Source organism: Aquila chrysaetos, chromosome 12, assembly GCF_900496995.4.
Source record: "Aquila chrysaetos chrysaetos chromosome 12, bAquChr1.4, whole genome shotgun sequence".
Taxonomy (NCBI): domain Eukaryota; kingdom Metazoa; phylum Chordata; class Aves; order Accipitriformes; family Accipitridae; genus Aquila; species Aquila chrysaetos.
Window position 1 is genome coordinate 31,581,929 of NC_044015.1, and position 20,340 is coordinate 31,602,268.

At 44.7% G+C, this 20,340-nt stretch overlaps 1 protein-coding gene across 5 annotated transcripts in view; it reads left to right on the forward strand.

Moving 5' to 3' along the window:
• RNF220 (ring finger protein 220) overlaps positions 1-20,340 on the forward strand; it is a 234,959-nt gene that overhangs the window by 185,863 nt on the left and 28,756 nt on the right. For all 5 annotated transcript variants that reach the window (XM_030032620.2, XM_030032617.2, XM_030032621.2 and 2 more), the window contains 4 exons: positions 14,620-14,716; positions 15,750-15,836; positions 17,546-17,601; positions 19,373-19,451. In XM_030032620.2, coding sequence (XP_029888480.1) covers positions 14,620-14,716; positions 15,750-15,836; positions 17,546-17,601; positions 19,373-19,451 — 319 coding nt within the window. The remainder of the gene's footprint in view (positions 1-14,619; positions 14,717-15,749; positions 15,837-17,545; positions 17,602-19,372; positions 19,452-20,340) is intronic.

Below are 20,340 nucleotides of genomic sequence, written 5' to 3' on the forward strand. Positions count from 1 at the left end.
GCACACACCTCTGCTGGCAGCTGGATTCAACAGCTGCCATGCTCCTCCTAGAGAGGTGTCCTCTTCCCTAAACAAGGGAACTTATCGCCACCAAATTTCTACCTAGTAGTTTGGGATGACCAGGTAATATCTGCACGGTGCCTACCTACTCTGCCCAACAAGTTTCTGTAAAATTTGGGAAGCCAAAGCAAAGCTGGAATGATCTCCCCGTAGTTGGCTGATTGTATTTCTTTTTAAGCAAGTTACACTTTTTCATGCTCCTTTTTGTGGTTCTCATTGTCTCTGCTGCTGGTATTCAGAGGTCTTCGTCAGTCAGGCCTGCTTTGTGCACTCTCAGGTAACCTTAAGGTGACTGTCTTTTTCCTTTCTCTGCCAGTGTTGGCTCTTGCCTTGTTTTAGGGACAGAATTCTTAATTTACAGCCCTGAAGTGCAGCACAACGTTTTGGAGATGCTTTCCAGTGTTAGAACTGCTTTGTCTGGAGTTGGCAAGGCCCTCGTTAACCCCTGTCACCCGAGGCTTTGTGTTTGGCTCTGTTCCCTTTGCTGAGAAGTAGCAGCGATGTGGAAATCGAAGGCCTTTTATAATGCCAGACAGCCTTTGCCAGGCTACAGGGATGTCACCAGTGTCTAAAGAGATGACATGGGGAAATATATAAAACCAGAGGGGAAAATAGATGTCCGTGTGTCTCATTAATTTCGGTTATAATGGTGTGTTGCTTTGAGGAGATGTCACGGCTGGGCGAAGGGGGAGCAGGACACTGTGGCCAGTGTGTATTGCATGAGTCGGTCAGACCATGGGGCAGCATTACAGAGGTGACTCAAACTTAACACAGGTTCTGGCTGCTTCTTTTTATCATTTTTTGTTAATGGACAAAGTTCATATCACTCTCAAGGTGAGGAAAACTCTTGCTAACTATATGAAAGATCCTGCCGGGTTCTGAGGTAGGGTAAGGTTGGGAGATCTTGGGGGTTTTTCTTCCTGAAAACAGAAAGGTCAGGGAAATGAAGAGCCCTGCTCAGATTTTCTGGAAGGTGGTCTAATACCTAGGAGCAATCACAGGCTGAAACTTTCGCGTGTGTGGTTCCTAGGATGACGCTTTCTTGCTTCCAAAGAGCTTGCAAGGAAGACTTGCTCCTGTCACCTGAGGGGCTGTCTTAGAAGGTGGAAATTCTTTGTCTTCTGTGTTGGTGTTACAGCTGCACATCACCAGTCAGGTCTAGGGCAGCAGAGCCAAAGCACACCTCCTTGCCTGCCACGGCTTGGCACACTTGAGGCAGCAGGTGGAAAGAACAGGAGACAGCAGCAAGTAGGAGTATGACGTAACTGAGATGTGCAGGGATCATTATGTTGTCTCTTAAGCTGTAGGGTCTGGTGAAGGCATTCAGTCAGGAAATACTTGGTACTTCTAGTTGTCCTCCTGGCTTCTTAAAGCATCATTTGCTATCACTTAATTTGCTTAGCCAAAACTAGAAGAATGCAGGGTGTAAATGAAGATTATTGGCAATTGTATGCGATTTGGAACCACTTTGTTTCCACAGAGGTCCTGCTTTGAAGTAGGGCTTTGTAGTAGGAGAGTTCTTGCTTCTGTTTGGGATAGGTGCAGAAGGCTACCAGTGTGAAATACCAAATGCTGTTTAAATCAAGCTCACGCTTCAAAGTGAAAAGCTATAAAGATGTAATAATCAAATATTTCCCTATCTTAGTACAGTGTCACAAGACTAAAATTTCCCTTGAAATACCTGAACGTTCAGTAACCACCTGTCCCCACATCTCTGGATCATCCCTCTCTGAAGCTCTTTGTTGCAGGGGATTATTTCATGCCATCTTTGTCTAATGAGTTTCTGTGTTTAGGAAGCCAACAAGGCTTCGCAAGTGAAAGCATCAAGTGGCTCCCTCTCTGATGTTGGTTTTTTTTTTTTTTTTTTTTAACGCTCAACATATTTGTAGCAATTCTTCTGTTCCTCTCCAGAATGGATGCACGTTACCCTCAGTGTTTACACTGTAAGGTTATCCCTTTAAAGAATTCCTGAGGGAAGTTCAAAAGGTTTTTTTTTTCTTTGAAAGATTCAGTGTCTCTTTTTGTGTGTATGTCTCTCACTTGAAAGAAGGGAAAAGGAGGGGGGGGAGTGAAAAAAAGTGCTTTATCTGAAAAGAATCACATCAGCTTCGCACTGATAGAAGCTGCTGTCATCTCTTAAACGGCTTAGCACAGTCAAAAGGCAAGAGGACTTAAAACAGTGTCTTACACAGGGATCGATGGGTGGAACACATAACTCGTAACTGCAAAAAAAAAAAGCGCGGGGGGGAGAGATAACGGTAATGATTGCATTGAGGGAAGCTTGAGGGAGGCTTGTTCTTTGTAACACAGCTTCAAAGGTGTCTGGACCGGTGCCTAAGCAAACTGTCCTGTGAAGTCGCTGCCTCTGTAGCTCTAGCGAAGGCGGGGGGGATGCTTGCACCCTTCTGTTTCTTAGCAGATGGGACAAAGATTAGTAAATGCCAGGTTAGCAACTCCCTTCTGCTGCTTCAGATTTGAGGAGAGGATTTTGTCGCTTGGTCTCTTGCCGTCCGTTCCAGGAAGGCAGCTTGTCCAGGAGAGGGGAAGGAGGCTAGTGGTGGATGGGGTGGTTGGGGAGATCGGGTGGGGGGACGGGATGTCAGTTTATCGATCGCACCTCAGTCAGGAGAGCTGCAGGCGCAGTGCTCTGAGCACGAGCGGCAGCGTGCTTAATGTGATTGAAAGGCAGTTAAAATGGCGGTGACCTTTTCAGGGGGAATTAGATTGCCTGCCAAGAGTGGTTAGAGGGAGTGATAACGCCAGCTTGAGGAAGCTGTCCAGTCTGCTTCAAAGGGAGAGAGACAGAGACAGGGAAAGCAAGCTAGCAGCAAGTACCATTTAAAGCACAAACCGCGCAGTCTGATAGAAGAGAGATTGCTGTCCTCTTTAGATATGAAAGAATTGAAGAATTGTAGCTAAGTTCTCTCCACCCGCCCCGTCCTCCTCTTCTCCCCTCTAGCTCCCCCACCAAAAAGCCTTCCTCTGGGCGCAGCAGCAAGTTAGTCACCACTGCTCTTCTGGGTTTCTTTTCCTTCAGCAGATCAGTTGTATCAGAAGTAACACAGAAGAGAGAAAGACTTTGAAAGTGTTAAAATGGTAAGCAGGGCATTTTCAGGGAAGGATACTTTCTAAGAAAGATCAACATGACAAGGATCTGTCTGATAGATTGCAATACTCTTGAAGAAGGAGAAACACACAGGGATTACTTAACTCTGAAGTTTCTCTATTTCTCCATGCTGCCCTCCTCCCAGGCTAGCAAATGGCTTGTATCTGTTCATTAATGTCTTAGCAAGGGAAAAGAACAGCACAACTTAGTGTATGCACAGAGGGACTTGATAAAGCCTTACGAGCAGTTAACAAACTACAGTTATCCTTGGGTGTCCATTTGCATTGGATCTCATGTCATCTACAATTAGGGCAGCTGCCTGGAAAGTGGGACTGTATTAAAATGTCTAAAAGTTTCCAGCAGATGGCTGCAGTCCCACTGTTGGCTTTCTATCTCTGCAAAATCAAGATGTGCTTTAGTTGGAGCAGCAAATGTAGGCCAGCCTTCATCCAGCATGGGTTAGTTGTCCAAGAAGGGGCATTGGGGCAATAGCTATATCTTCCTCCAATTTGTTCTCCTTCTAAATACATGCAACATTAGAAGCATGCTCTCAAGTGTGAGGTCCTGTCCTCAAAATCTAAGTAGATGCTTTTCAGTTCTCCTGCCCCAGCAGCAGGTGTTTGTGGACACAGTGACTTTGCTCGTGTCTGGTAACTGCCTGGCAGAAAGCTCCAAATAGAGGAGTGTCCTGGTTTCAGCTGGGATAGAGTTAATTTTCTTCTTAGTAGCTGGTACAGTGTGTTTTGGATTTAGTGTGAGAATAATGTTGATAACACACTGATGTTTTAGTTGTTGCCAAGTAGTGCTTATCCCAAGTTAAGGATTTTTCAGTTTCCCGTGCTCTGCCAGCAAGCAGGTGTATAAGAAGCTGGGAGGGAGCATGGCCAGGACAGCTGACCTGAACTAGCCAAAGGGATGTTCCATACCATAGAACGTCATGCTCAGTATATAAACTGGGGGCAGGTGGCTGGGAGGGGGGGATCGCTGCTTGAGCATCGGTCAGTGGGTGGTGAGCAATTGCATTGTGCATCACTTGTATTTTCCTGTTTGTTTTTTTTCTTTTTTGTTATATACCTTTTCATTACTATTATTATTGTTGTTGTTGTTAGTATTAGTATTATATTTTACTTTAGTTATTAAATTGTTCTTATCTCAACCCACAAATTTTACTTTTTTTTCCAATTCTCCTCCCCATCCCAGGGGAGGAGTAAGCAAGCGGCTGTGTGGTGCTTAGTTGCTGTCTTAGTTAAACCACAGTGAGGAGGAAAACTCAGTTGTGCTTCTCAGTGCAATTTCATGAACATCAAACTCTACAACAAAAATCCACAAAATCTGTGTTTGACAGGCATGTGGAAACTGAAGCATGGAGAAGCTTCTTCCCTAATGTTACAAAGATAGTAGCAAAGCTGGCAACAGAGTTTAAAAAATCTTGCTCTAGAATCTCACCTAGTAGCCAGCTGTGCCCTCTTTTTCAGATAAAATATAGTGAGGCTTGCAGGAAAGCTTCAGGAGGCAAGGAGACTTTCCATTTTTCCATGCCAGGAGGTTCAGGCTGCATTTAAGATCATACTAGTAAGAGGGTATAAACTCATCTACTCAAATTCAGCAAAAGAATTTGAGCTGAGCAGTAAAAGTGTGACTTCTCCTGAGAGACTGTGTGGGAAATAGAAGATGTCGCTGGCATATTTAGGGCTTTTGGAAGAATGGTCTAGTAACTAGAATCATCTTCCTCATTTCTGTGTAGATGAGTCAGAATTCATTCATTTTACCTTGGCAGGCTGAAGCAAACTTCAACTTGGATGCAAGAGCAGGCTGTGGTAAGAGTATAGGGAATCTTTGCCATAATGAAATTCTTAATCTTCCTCCCACTTAGCAAGAGCTCAGTTCAGTGCCTTTCTCTGTCACATTTCCAGCATCAGTGTCCCTTGTTGCTTAGTCTCTAAGGTGAATGCATCTATACATCTAAGCATCCTTCCCAGCCTCTCAGTCCTTGCATTTTAGCCTTCCTATATTTGGTTTGCTACCTTCTGCTGGTCACTTCTACCTGCTGTAAGCTTCCAAGTGAGCAAGATGTATAAATTTCGTGTTTCTCAAGTGCTTATTCTATGCCTTATCCCCCCTTTAGAGGGCTGCTGAGTCCCAGAGCACTCGTATGCTTTACCTCAGCTCTTGTGTAAAATGGTGGTAATCCTGGTAATCCCTCTGTTGCTGAAGGACAGTACTTTGTACTAGTCTGATGGAGTAGCCCAACCACTCCTTAATGTTTGCACCTCTCTCCTTTGAGAGCAAGTACTTGTCCATAAGGTAATACTTGACCTAAAAATGCTAACAGATCTGTTTACATAGTGTTATATACAATAATCAGATGGGCTGTACCTAACCATTGCTCCATAATTTGTGTCCACATATAGAATTTGAGGGATTCTGTGGCTAATAAATGTCTCTTGGGTATTGTACTGTATATTAATATCAGAAGTTGCCTTTAGTGAGCAGGAAAAACAGATGAGAATAGTATGTGATTTAAAAAGAAAAAAATTCAGAATTCCTACCTTACATACAAAAGCCAGCATGACCCACCGTGTGATTGATGCTCGATATATGTTTAAAGTTCATATAATGCTTCAAGGAACAACGTTTTCTTCATTTTGGAATACAAACTAATCAATGGGACTTGGCAAAGTAAAAATCACTTTAACTGGAAAAAAAAAAAAAAATGGTGCTTATAGCTGTTAAAAGTCCTCATTGTTGATAGTACATTTTCGTTAACTTGAATGCATGCAAAAATGTAAGAACCTAATTTTTATTCTCAAACTGCCAGAACACATTAGCTGAAACAAGCACAATCAACTAAACCTTGCTGTTTGATTTACGTAATGCCGACAGCCACTTTAACTAGGAAGAGATTTTCTGTGGGAAGAAGGGGAATTCTCTCCATTTGTGTGTCGTATTTGGGGGAGGAAAAGGGGTGTCTGTCACCCAGCAACAGAGGAAGGAGGAAAATATTTAATTAGAAGGAAAACAGAAAATGCCGTTGTAACACCATAAAAATTGGCAGGGGGAGTAAGGGAGCAGGTAGAGCACCTGAAACTACTCAATTTTTTGAAACTGACTGGGTTTTGAGTTGACAGCATCCCTTTAAACTTCAGTTTTCCTAGGTCTCAGACATGCAACATACGATCTTCCAGTCCCATCTGCTGCACTGCACTGCTCTCTGCAATCCATTTTTCTAGTGGTCTGTCTGCTCTGGTTTTGAAAGTCCCAGGCTTTAAGACAGTCATTTGATAATTTTTTTTTTTTTTCCCCAAGCATCTACAGTTTTGCTAGAACTGCAACCTACTTCTTGGACACTCAGGTCAAACTTCAGCCTTACGCACACAATAGTTGATTGACGTGATTTTAATAGCATTTTAGAATACAGTTGTTAAGTCAGGGGCAGTGAGATTTTTCTAAAGGAAAAAAGGAGCACGGGTCTCAATGGTTCTAAACAGCTCCTGTCTCCGCATGTCGTCTCTTACACTCGGCGGTGAAACGCATTATCGAGTAGCGCCCGGAAAGTGGCTAACTGCGTTTGACACACGCCAACTCCCTGCCTCCACACTGGATAATTGCATTGTCAACTGTTCAGCAAAGTGGCAGGTGACACTGCAGCCGGATTGATTGTCCTAGTATGGAGGCTCCCAAGACTGTCAGCCACCCAATCGATAGAGTTTACACAAGACACCGTGACTGCATCTGTAACTAATTTCAGTTTAAACCTCACAAGATGCGGCTGTCCCTGTTTCCTGGCCTCTCTTCTCCTTTGCTTGCATCTTCTCCCTGGACAAGGAAGTTGCTTTTCTGCTGAAAGCCCGGCTTTATTTCTTGTTTTGGAGCTGGAAGTGAAGAAATCAATGGTGTGTTTTGTGGTTTCAGAGTTGAGGGCATTACAGCACATGGCTAACTAGCAGCTCCAGTTTTGCAATCAATAGGCTGATCAATTGATTAAATTAGCACTGATTTTTCTTTCTTCTTTCCAACCTAGAAAAGAATTAGTTTGGGGGGAAGAGCATGTGGGTTTGGCCCGTGAAATTTAGCCCTTGGTTTTTCCAGTCCTTGGCTGCCTTTCCCCCATGAATACAATCTCTGTGCTCATCATTATTTAAAGCAAACTGCATTGAGCCCCGCCGCTGGCAGTGGCCCGCTGTAAGCCAGGGTGTCACTTTCAGCTGTTCACCAGCCTTGCTGCTTCATGCTCGGCTGCCTTAGAAAAGTCATCCTCCAAGCTCTGCTGTGTTGCTTTATTATTGGCAAAGTTGCGACATTCCTGTGATCCCTGTCAGTGGTGCTTATTGATCCAGTGATGTGAATCTGCTTAGTGATTCAAGATTACTTTAATTCTCCCTTTTCCTTTTTTGTTTGTTTCCACCCTCTCCCCAGGGGAACAAAAGCTTTCAGATCCACCTTTTCCTGACTGTGGAAAATGAGCCGTAGCTGCAAAGACCATGGCTGTTGCTGCTGCTTTTGTACTTCAGCTATGGGTTTTGAAGAGCAGCCTTTGAGATAGACATGAGACTGTTCTCACCTTAGTGCATCACGCTGGCATGAGGCTCTAGGAGGCAACCATGCATGAACGGCCACACCAGATCACACCCTTTGGACTGAGTGCATTTTCCCCTCTGCAGCCACAATCCATACCTAATGGGTTACAGAGAGGCATTAAAGAAATCTCTGGAATACTCCTTGGTGCTGCAAGGGCTGGGGAAGCCTCTTCCCTGAGCCTTGCAGCAGCTGGCCCTTACCCTGTACAGCAGAGCTTGCCTGCCCTTTGTTCAGCACGCTGCTGCAAAATGATGTTAATGGTCGTAAAATTATATGGCCCCTTTCTTTAAAGGCAGCTGTTCCTCTGATCTATTAGCAAAGATCACTGTAAGCGTCCGAGACACTGGTAAGCAGTCAGGTCTCTGGCAGCCCATTTGTGCCTCTGTGGGAACTAATAGACGGCATCAGACGGATGCATCTGCTGTTTCAGGTGTACGCTGTAATGACACAGTTGGCTGTCAGTTTTCCAGGTAAATTACTGTTTTGCTTGAAATGGATCTGGCTCCAGAGAAATGAAACCCTTGTCCTGTAAGCAGCTTTTCATGGCCTCTGAATGTCATTTTTCATGCAACAGGCTGGGAAAGTCACCAGAAGAATTCTTCTGTCCCTGTTTGTGCTAGGAAAAAAATGGGGGAGGAATTCCACTGTCCAAAAATATGGCTGGGGAGGTGTTACAGATCTGCAGAAAGACTGTTGTTCAGCATGGCCTCATCTCTGCCTTCCTCTTGTTTTCAAGAATCTCTAATGGCTTTCCCTTTCTTCCCAAACGCCTTTTAAAATAAAATGCCATCCGTGCCACCTTGTCCTCTTAGTACTAGTTTGGGATACTTCAGCAGCTGATGAAATAAACCCAGTTTAGAGCCATTCTTGGGAAGTGTGTGTGAGGCCTGGCCGTGTGTCTGCATAAACTACTTTTATTGCCTTCATTGTTTTTACTCTCCAAGAAGCCAACGAGTGACATTTCGTTAAGAAAATAGAGTGAACGTGCTGGAAAGGGAGGTTGTGCAGAAGGGGGTCACTGCAAGGAGTGTAATTAGGAAAGGCTACAGTTCTGGAGATTTACGGGAGGCTTTTTTTCTTCTTTCCTGAACACATGTAAATTACCTGCAAGCAGAATGAATGCCTCTTCCGAGCCAATACAGGCCCCAATAGAGCTGCATGCCCCTGAGATGGATTTGGATTTAGACCCACTTACAGAATTTACACAAAATTCTGGATTTCTAGAATATTTCCAATATAGATTTGATGCCCCCCCATTCCTTGGGGGCCAAACAGGAGAAACGCTAGTTGTACAGATGAGTTTGATCCTCTGCATGAGCAGCATCTCATAGCTGCATTCATAATGGTGGTGCAAATAATAATACTAACATTTTAGTTTTTTTCCTCACTCTTGTTTGGAGTGATAATTAAATGTATACAGCACAGCTGGCCCCCAAAACTGACTTTATCTGCCCAGATAGGAGTTGAGGTGCAGAGGTGAGGCACAGTAGGTCTGTGCTTTTCTGCCTGTGCTGATGAAATTTGGCTGTGGTTGTTTGGGTCTGCACTGGTCTGGTTGTCTTACCTTTCTGCTCCTGAGACTGCCAGTCTCTGTGTGAGCTCATGCCTGCGCAGGAGCCAGCAATGCTGCCAACACCTGAAGCAGCATATGTTGTCACTTTGACCATCTGCCACTGAACATGATGGAGAAAAGGAGGGACTTGAATGTGAGGCCCTTCTATCTGTTCTGTGAATCTGCTTATATATCACGTTAATGACTCTCGATCTTAGCTTGAGCCACCATTCACTTGAGAGATGATGAGATGACTGGTCATCGGGGGGGTTGCACAAAGGAAGTGAGATTTAAGAAGCAGTGCAGAGGTCAGAGAGGATGCTTAGGCATAGAGGACAGCTTAGGAGAAAGAAAAGTGCTATGACAACTTACGGAAAAGGGAAGAAAAGGATTTCTGATGAGATTTATCTCCAGCCATTATTAATAGGCACATGGAAGAAAGGGGAACGTTTTCCAGTCTCCTTCAAGCTCAGCTGATTCCTATAGTCTGCCAGTGCCTGCAGCCTGGCGGCGGCAAAGAGGCACATGAATTTTTTCTGCTTTTCAGACTTCTGAGTCAGTATTTCAGAAACACTGTTGCTTGTGTAGAGTACCTAAATTTTTCAGGAACTACCTTGAATTGGTGCTCAGGCAGACTGCTTCGAGGCCAGCCCAAGCAAAGCTGTGTACACAGTGCTGGAGGGTGGCGGGCGCTCTAGGTAAGTGATCTTGATAGGTACATTCTGATTGATGGGGGAGTTTGTCTCCCAAACTGTCACAGGGTTTATAGAGGTGCCACTCAATACCAGTGCTGGAATTGCTTGTCAGAGCACCTGGCTACAAGAGCAATGGGGATTGGAGACAGAGCTGTAACTTTGTTTTTTCTCTACTTAATGGCCCTGGCGTCTGACCTGCCTGCTCACTCCTGTTTGTCTGGACCTTAAGGAGGCAGCTGGGATTAAGACTGTCAGAGGATTGTGCTGCTTTAGCATCAGGAGGCTAATTGTATCGGGGCTGGCAGCTTATGACAAGTGGTTGCTTCCTAGCAAATGCATGGCAAGAGCAAAAAATTCTTCAACAAGGAAAGGGAAAGATATAGGAGAGTCTGCATTTTTGTTTGTTCTTTTTTCATCTGAAAGCAGCGTTTTCAAATTCACATGTGGAATTACATTTCTCAGGCCTTAGGTGACTCTCCTTGTAAGAGTCACAGCTGCTTCTGTGAATAACGGATCATGTCTCTTGTGAATTCCTAGGTCAAACTCACAACTTAACATTCAGTTGTCAGATTTACATGTTGGGATAAAGTTCTGGTCCCGAGCATTGACCTCTGGATAGTGGCACTGGCTTTAGAGGTCTTATATAGGCAGCGTTGCTGATGGCCGTGAATTACTGCGTGACCTTCAGAAGCCAAGCCTTGGTGGAAGCTTCCCCATTCCCAGTGCACGCTATTGAATTGCAAATCACCTGAGTGTAGTAGTAGGGGGTCTTCTGGAAGCTCCTGTTCTCCACTAGTAGGTCCAAAGCAATGCTGTTGCAAAGGCCATTTTATTCTCCTTGACATCCTCTGTGCTCCATTTCACGTTTTCCTTGCTCCTGGATGGCAGTGTATGCTGCTGGCAGGAGCTGGAAGTTGTGAGCCCTCTTTACACTTGGGCTGAGTTAGTGAGAAGCAGGTGTGATCCTATTGGGCCTTCCTTGCATTTAGTGGTCCTCTTAATCCATTTATAACAGCACTTGTCCAGAAATCTGGTTTGAATGAGCCTGAGACGAATGAATAATGTCAAGCAGTTCAGACGTCAAATATTTGAACAGCTGCGTGGGTGTTTTCACTGGCTTTGTGCATGGAAGCAACCCCAGGAAGTTAGACAGGGAGGGTCAGGTCGAAATTGTGGCACCAAACCCCAGCCTGCAGGAACTGGCCTCAAAATCCATCCCTGCTGCAAATCAAAGGGCGTTAGGATGCTGGTGGCCAGCCATTTGTTCTGCAGGTGATGCTGGACTAAGCTTTGCATCCTGTTCTTTGGTGTTCTCTAGCATGCAGTGGTAGTACTGGGATTTATGGACCTTTTGATTCACATTGGAAACATATTTTGTGGATGTTGGTTTTTCCTGTTTTTTTAAAGCAGCCTCTGAACTCCTAAAACTGATAGTACAGCTTATATACAAGTCTTTTCTGGGTACACTGAGGTTACTTTGTTTAGCATATAGTTTCTGAATCAGTTTCTTTTACTGTGTTGCAAGGGATTGCACTTGCTCATGTTCAAAAAAAAAAAAAAAAACCAAAACGCATATTTGGTGAAAATCTCAGAGTTGGATCACCTTATTGCAGCTTCCTTTAGGCCCTGGCCTGGGACTCCTGTTTGATCAGAGAAGAAAATTTGCCCTTCTCCTGCCCCTCATCTTAACCTATGAACTTCTCTGCTATGCTCTCCTCTCTGACTGAAATGCTGTACCAGATCATCCCAGTGTCTGTCTGTCATCATAATATGTACTGTCCAAACCCTTCCCCTGTACCCTCCCTCTGTAGGGAGGATAGTACTCTGTTGGCAATGTGGTGGTTCCTATTACAGAGCTAGATTCAGCAAAAGCTCTGGAGTATTTTCCTTTCAGACTTAAAAGGGATTTTCTTAAGTACAAAGGTTTTCAGAGCAAGGACACCAGGATTTCAAAGTCAAGGTGCCTTAATATTTGTAAATTGTATCGCAGTAAGCAGATCTTCTTTTCTTAAGCTCTAACCATAAACCACTAGTTGGCTTGAGTCACTTGGAAACAAAATTGATGGAAAGGTGCATGTTTGCTGTGTGCTTGGCATCCTTGCAGAGAGACAGACACAGGGAGCGGTCCCACTTATGTTCAACTCTTTTGGACACCTTCCCCCCCCGCCCTGCCCAAGGCACTTGCTCCAAGTATTCATTGTCTGGCTAACATTCAGATCACCTCCGGGACTGGCCAAGTCACAGCTCCAGCTTTGCATGATTTGTGTTTCCCACAGCTACAAGAAAAATGAAGACCTGTGTGTCCAAAGTTTATGGCCTTTGAGAAGTGATGGGCTAAAGTAATGCCAGGTGCAGGGTATGGCGTTACTGCAGGTTAAATGCCATGCCTGTAAATTACCACCCCATCGCCCACTGTGACTTCTAAGGCAGCTTTGAAAGACTATCCAGCTTCTTTGACAGCTCTCTCTTACTCCTCTAAATCTTCTTCCAAACGTTGTGATGAACTGAAGGAGTCAAGATTTACTAGGTGAGTCATTTCAGCAAGAGAAGGCAGCTTGTGACATGTGTTGGCTGGCAACGTGCGGCCAGTATGTGAAACACTTTATAGGGGGTTTGCTGGAAGAGGGCTGCCCCAGTGACACCACAGAGCTGACCTACAAGCATGGCTCCTGCAGTGTGTGGTGCAGACAGTGGATTCTGCATTGTCGATGCTAGTTTTGTTACCTCTGCTAAAAATGAAGGCTGGCAATTACTTTAAAGTAAAAGGTAGTTTATGCTTCCAGGGAAAGGTTAGTCTTAAAATCATCGTCATGCTACGGTTATCACTCGTTAAGGACCTTCTTTATATTCAGGGAAGAGAAATATCAAATCCATATAAACAAATTTTATTGGGGGCTTAATGAATCAGCGAGAGCATCCATTCCTAGAGAGCGACAGTAAAGAACTATGTCTGCATAGTGTCCTTGGAAATGAGACCTTCGCCTTGCCCTGCTCTCTGCACAGATGCAGACTGTTAGAAATACAGCTCACTGTTCTGGGCTGGGAAGGTGCAAGCTTGCTGCTGACAGCACAAGCTTGTGTAAGTGTGCTGGTGAGAGCCCAGTGGGGTGAACAGACTCAGACATCTGTAGCACTAAAAGGGCTACCCTACCTAATGCTTGGGAATGTCCTTCGTTCAGACATCCACCTTGTATTCAGTGCTTCTACATTAACTTTAGCCTGTCTTCTGCATTTAGAACCACGTTCACAGTGCAGAAATGTAACCCCTTTGGGGCATTTGTCCAAGCCAAGGCTACGTTTGCCTTACTCTTTAAGTGTTTGCAGGTGGGATGTGCTCCCTGGTCTAGCCACAGACTTGGGTCACGAGCCATCTGAATGTGCCAGGTCTTTCAGGCTCCAGCAAGTACCCTCCGTCTGCGAGCCAGGTGTCCAGGTCTGCTGCCTGGACATTGGGATGCTAAGTGAAGGAGCGTACTGGAGGCAGCCAGAGTGAGCTGTCTGTCTGTCTGCATAGCTGATGTCCCCAAACAACTTAGATCTGCTGCAGAATTGAACATGAATGAGGACCTTGCACCACCCTAGGATTCGGGAGATCTTCGTTTAATTTCTAATCTCATGGGAGAGAGCATGTCCAGTGTTAGATCTCATAAAGAGTAAATACATGTCTTTAGTGTCCCTTCTATTAATAAACCTTAAGCAGCAAATAGCTTGTGAAGGTTCATCTTTGTAGGTGTTTGCACGCAGATTGAATTAAAAGAAGCTTGGTTACAATCAGCAATAACACAGTCAAAAAAATACTTGAGAACCAAAATAAATATATATATTGTTAGAAAGTGGCAATTGTTACACAGTTCAGTCTCAGGTGGAACTGTTTATGCTTGCTTCCTGCTGGAGTTGGGACTGGGCTTGTGCCTGATCCACCCATGTTGGAAGTGCAGGACTCTTGTTGACTTGCACTGGAATTTGCTTACATAAGAAGTCCTTGTAAGGAGCTGTTAATGACTGTGGAGTCTGATATTTTTATATTTTTTCCCCTCTCCTAGAAACAGGTTTGCTATTCTTAAATGTTTTATATTGTAAAAATCTAAGCCATGACTAAATGCATTTAAAAAAGAAAAAAGGTATTTCTAGTTGTATTTCAGCCTGTGCCTGCCCTCTGCATCTGAATTAAGGACTAATTCAGAATGTCCCCATGGCCTTCTCTTACCTGCTAGTAGTGTAGTTTTTGTGTTAACCACTTCTATGAAAAATCAGTCTTCCCTGTTTTCTGTGAAAAATCAGTCTTCTCTATTCGGCTTCAATTTTTTTTCTGCTTTTGAGAAAAACCCTTCCAGTGCCTTCAACTTTAAAATAACTGGTGTGGAGAGCAAAAGGTCAAGAATGTTTCGTTTTCAGTGTTGAGGGGCGTTTTAGAGCATAAAATCCAGGAAGTTAGAGCATTTCTGTGTTTTCTGTGCGGTCTTCTGAAAATTGTTCTTGTGCAGTCTTTGGAGATGGTACCTTTTGTGTGTGAGGCTGTTGAGAATAAAGGACAGCCTGCAGACTGATGCTGTTGCACCATCCTTAGGAGATCTCCTGTGCTTCATCTCCAATTCAAATGCTCATCCACGTGTTTTTATTTTTTCCAGGTTCTGGGTTTATCATGTGCAGTGGCAAGGAGAATCCAGACAGCGATGCCGACCTGGATGTGGATGGAGACGACACACTTGAATATGGGAAACCACAGTATCGTTTTTGAAAGGCTCTTACTGAGAGGGAACCTAGAGGTGCATCTTCAGCTAGCTTTCATACAGCACTGCCCTGGGTAGTGGTGAATAATCTGTGTTCAGCCCTACTGGAAATGACACTGCCTTCTCCAGTTACCATGTTAGTCGAACTAGGAGGGATTCCCAGTTACTCCCTTTGAGATCCTTCTGTTGGTGCAGCACTACTTCAGACCCGGTTGGTGAAGTCTGTGGGAGACATTGCAGGAGATCAAAGTTAGTGTTTCTTCTTTTTCAGAAACAATCTGTTGTCTCCACACGGGTCTCTTTCATATGGATAGCTTTGTCCTGCTTCATGGGTAGGAATTGAGTTTATTTTCCACAAGACACCCCTTTCTTTTCAGGGGTTTTGTGCGGTAAATGTTTCAAGTGCTATTCACCTGCCACTCTTGAGAGACTGAATTTTTTTCCTTTCATTAGACAGTTCACGGGCAGAACTATCACTAAGGGCAGTTTTTGTGAACTTCTCCATCTGGGAGCCAGGCTTTTCAGACACAGCTCTGGGAGAGCTGTGGGCAGACTTCTGCCCTGCAGCAGCCGTAACAGCCATCAGGGAGGAATTCCTACAATGGTATTAGTCAGACATTGACTTAGCTGTGATGAGGGGGAATGTATAGCTATAGATTTTACTGAAATCTGTACCACCCTTTAAGACTGAAGCCCCAACCCTTAGCTGGTAAAAGATCTCTGTACCGCAAACAGAAATAGTGGAATTGTGCAAGATAGGCTTGCAGAGGTTGAGGAATTATTCTCCCCTTCTAAGAGCCCGTGGCATCATCTTGCTGTCAAAAGACTTTTCTGTTTCTTTCCACCTAAAACAAAATTTTAATCCAGAGTTTAAAAGCAAGCCCCTCCGTGGATACCAGCCCCTCTTCTTTTGAGGTGTTCCCAGTTGGAATGAATTTGTTCTGTATCCCAGATAGTGTCCTAACAATCTCAAAAGCCTTTCCACTGTCTGCAGCCAGGCTGTACATTCCTTAACCCCTTGTGCTCAGGTACACAGAGGCAGACGTTATCCCTTGCACTGGGGAGGAGCCAGGTGAAGCCAAAGAGAGGGAGGCGCTCCGAGGTGCTGTTTTAAAGTAAGTACTGTGCTTTTCTAATTTGCTTTCATTACTTTTGGGGAATCTCAATTTGTGGAAAATACCCATTCACTTGAATGCAAGGGTCACAATGAGAGAGACTTACAAAAAAGCATAGTGTGATGAGTGGCTCTCCATTTCTACCTGTGCAGCCTCATAAAGCCTCCCTGCACGCTCTGCTTCCCTTAACCACCCCACTGCCCAGCCAGTGCTGCCATCTCACTGGACAGAAGGTGAATTCTGGCCGTGGGGAAACTGTGCTGTACTAAGACCTTATGCGTCATCTTGCTTCACAATGAAATGTGGCCTCTTTGTAGTAGTATAACTTGATGCCATCTGAATCTGGTTCGGCACATTAGGAGTCTGACACCCAGGGTATGATTTCATTGCATTCCATTATGTGTTGTGGGTACGCAAACTAATCCTGCATTCAGCTCTGGGGTTGGAGCAGGATGTGTGCTCTGCCCACATACGTATGTGGAGAATGTAGGCAGCCAGTGTTCAGGGCGCCTGGGGAAGCATTTCAGGCAAATAAAATGCGCTAGGGATTGCTTTCTAAGCCCTCTGCCCTGCATAAAACAGGGCTTAAATTACCCCTCTATCTCTTTCACTGAGTGATCCTGCGAGGTCAGGGTTGAAGTGATTGATAGAGCACTGAAATGAAGTTTTCTTACTGCTTAGCCTGCCACAAACACTAGTTCAAAATTAAGTTCCACTCCATAGAAAAGTGGCATTTGCCACACTGGATCCAAACCATTGGTCTGTTTGATACTTTGCTAACCATGCTAGTCCATAGGCAGGGAGGGCCTCAAAGATGCTGAAGTCCCTTTGCAGCCAGGACAGTGGTATTGTAGCAGGAGGATATCGGGGTATCCCTTATCAGTGGCTGTGGACACTTAGTGCTTAGTGTGATGACTGAGGACCTGAGGCCAGGAGACCCAGTTCCTTCATGTGGCTTGCACCTAACACATTTTGCGGTTTGGGCAAGGTCCTTGCATGTCTCCTGGACTTGTTTACCCATCTCTAAAACAGGAGAGGTGATGTTGCTTTTAAAAGCACTTGGAAATTCTGGCAAATTTCTGTAGAAATGCAGTAGGGTAGCTGATGCTGTGAAGCATGAGCCTGTTACCTTTTGAGTGCAACTGTCTTAGCACATTGAGCTAAAATGTTATACCTTCACAGGTGTGCAGCCTGCTCAGAAGATTCCTTTCTTTTACAGTCTCTGTTACTGGCTTGCAAGTGAATGGACAGGGTTAGGAGTTGTCTGTACTTCAATGCTGCTGTTCTTCAAATGGGAAGATGGAAAAGATCTTATGGGGCTTATGAAGGTGTAGTTATTCTTAAAGGGAGAAGCTATTGCAACACAGAGGATTTCTGTTCACAATTAAGGTTTTCATCTTTGAAACTGTGTATTCAAAAATGAGCCTTAGGTCACAGGTCCTGTTTGAATCCCAGGCCTTCAGTCAGCATCACAACCCACATGTGATTTCAGCAGAGGTCGCAGCTAGAAGTGCAGGTTGGGACAACACTGGTGGAAATGTGGACTAGCATAAAAACACCTCCTGCAGCAGGCCAACTGCTCACATTTTGAAGCCTAGACTGATGCATAGAAGTATTGAGAGAGAAGTCATGGGTGGAAGGCATAGCTTTTCCTGAGCAGTAAAATTTTCCCTATTCAACCTTTAGCATTCTACCCTTTTCTCTTTTAGTGGTGGCACACCCAGTACTCGAATAACACCGGAGTTTTCTAAATGGGCCAGCGATGGTGAGTGTTGAACTTGTAAATTACTACTTTGTATGCTACAGGAGGGCAGATAGATATTCCATGTCTTCTGATTGCCAGTAATTAGGCAAATGGTAGTTACAAATGCTCTTGCACATTACCAGCAGATATTTATGCACATATAATCACACTACCTTTTTGAAACTTTACAGCACAATGAACTGTAGTCAGCAGCAGCTGGGGGGAGTTCCCAAAAATGCAACCTTAACTGGTATGGTGATAAGAGATAGGGGTTGGGTTGACTTGCTGTCGTGTCACTAAAAGACAAACTGCTGTATCACAGAGGGAGCCATCAGAGCTTGACTATGTGATGGTGGTGTTCAGCTGCTGGGGCTTTAAACTATGCAGGTACTTGTTGCTTGGGGTTTTTTTCAACTGCTTTCTTAGCATATTCCCTTCTTTAAAAGAGTATGGTAGAGACTTGTATCATGATCTGTTGGGTAGGTCTTGTCCTTGCTGGCCTCTGTATGGCAAGAAAGCCCGCAGCTCTGAAGCCTGCATCTTTAGAGTGGGAACTCTAGTTTCTGTCTTACTTCATGACCTGTAGCTGAGACTCCAGAGCAAACGAGTGCATATGAAATTGTACTTTTGCGTGCGTTATTTGAAAGCTCATAGCGTTAAGGGGGGGGGGGTTAAACCCATTCAACTGCTGGGTTTTTTTATTTAATGCCAGCAGCACTGGAGTGTAAGCAGCAACCTAGTGGAAATATGAGAATAATAAAACTTGGCGCTTTCCAGCTGTAGATGCCAAATCCATTTCCAGAGCTGGACAGTGCTGCTCCAGCTCCCTTAGGAAGGGAACTGAAGCTCAGCGACCTGAAGAGACTTGTCCCAATGATTTTGTTCCCTGTTCTGTTACTGTATTGCTTTGGGCATTTGATTCGCAGCCTTGAAAGTACCTATAAGACATAACTGCTTGCCAGTGGGAGGGGGAGGTCGGTAGAACCAGTTTTGCCAAAGGCATGATGATTAAATGGAGAACATAGGATATCTATCGCAGGCATTTTCTTCTGTGGGATAGGCAATCACATTTATTTTCTGTGATGTAGGAGCACTCGCTTGTAGGTGTGTTCAGCTTCAGTAATTGCAGCCACAGAGGTGATGAGGAAGCAGCCCTGATGGCATTTGCTATGAGCTGTTTACTACCTTTTAGCTGAAGCAAGGGTGCTGAACCTACAGCCCAGGGGCTGGCCCCAGGACAGTTCATCTGGCTCATCTCCAATTGGTATCTCACATCCCCTCCAGTACTGGGAGGAGCCATGGGACTGCTAGTACTAGGAGAGCTATGAGCAGACTGTTCTGTCGTACTAGTTACCTTGCATATATTTTGATCCTTGTCTGTGTCTGAGGGGTCTCAGAAAAAGGGAGACGCTGAGAGCAGGCTCTGGGCTGGGTGGATTTGTTCCGGATCCACCTTTCTAGAAGTACACTTTGGCATGGCAGCTGCATCAAACCTTTCTGAATTAAATCCTGGCTTGAACAACTGGTACATCTGCGAGGGTCAGTCAGTATGAAGTGGGGAGAGGGTAGGGCTTGTATCTTCAGCCCCAAATCATAGAATTGTGTTGTCCAGAGAGAGGGCCTCCCCGCCAGACAGGGACACGTAGCATCGGTCTCTTCTCTCTCTTTTCGAGAATCGGCATGAAAATGACTCACTGGTGTCTTCTGCTTCTGAAACTGTAACTCGCTTAGACTATTTCATTGCAATGATCAAATGTTCTCTTCACTAATTTGTCTGTTCGTCCCTCAACAGAAATGCCTTCAACGAGTAATGGTGAAAGCAGTAAACAGGAGACCATGCAGAAGACCTGTAAGAACAGTGACATTGAAAAGTGAGTGTAAAGTCAAGAGCTTTCATTTTTCTTGTTCTGAGGAACGGTAATGTCCCAAATGGTGTTCCCAGAAGCAGTGGTAGTCTAAGGGTAGGCATATTTGAAGCTTTTACCACTGAGAAGGGAAGCTGTGCTCCAACATGAAGCCTGGAGTTGGAGCTATTGGTGTCCTGACTTGCCACTGCTGTGTCCACAGAGGGCCTGCGGGAGTTCTCCCCCAGATATCTGCATGGGCAGGTACCCAGTGACAAGGAATTGAGCGCAGCTTCCAAAAGGCTTCTCCACTGCAAATTGCCTTCTTTTAAAATACGTAAATAGATATATCCGTGCTTTCCACCATATTCTAGTTATGGTGGGTTTTCAAATATGTTGTGTGGTGCATAACTGCCTAGACTAGAGCTGGGAATTTAGACAGGAGGTGAAGATTCAAACCCACTTTAACCTGACAAAAGCAATTGGCTTGTCAAGCTGTGCTTTGATTTTTTTGATTCCCCCTGCAAGATTTCTGCTATCAATGTGTCACAGGATCCTGCTTTTACTGGAGAAGTTACCTTATCACTGCATCTTGGTTTTTGAGGGCAGTCCTTCACATGGTCTCTATTCTGTATTCTCCATGGTACCTGCATGTTCCAATCTTCATCTCTCTAGCAAAACGGGATCCCAGCAGCGCCATAACTAGGCAGAAGCCTCACTGAGAGAATTTCTTTTCCCTTAAGACCCAGATTTCACCTTTTTATGGTTGCTAACAGAAATAATGTCTCAGTTCCTGAGTTTTTTACCTGCAGCCCTTCCAGTTGATTCGGAAGTTTAAGTCCCAGCATTTGAATGTACAATAGCGCAGGGGCTTCTGGCCATCTCCTTTCCTGTCCCTTTCTGATTGCTGGCTATC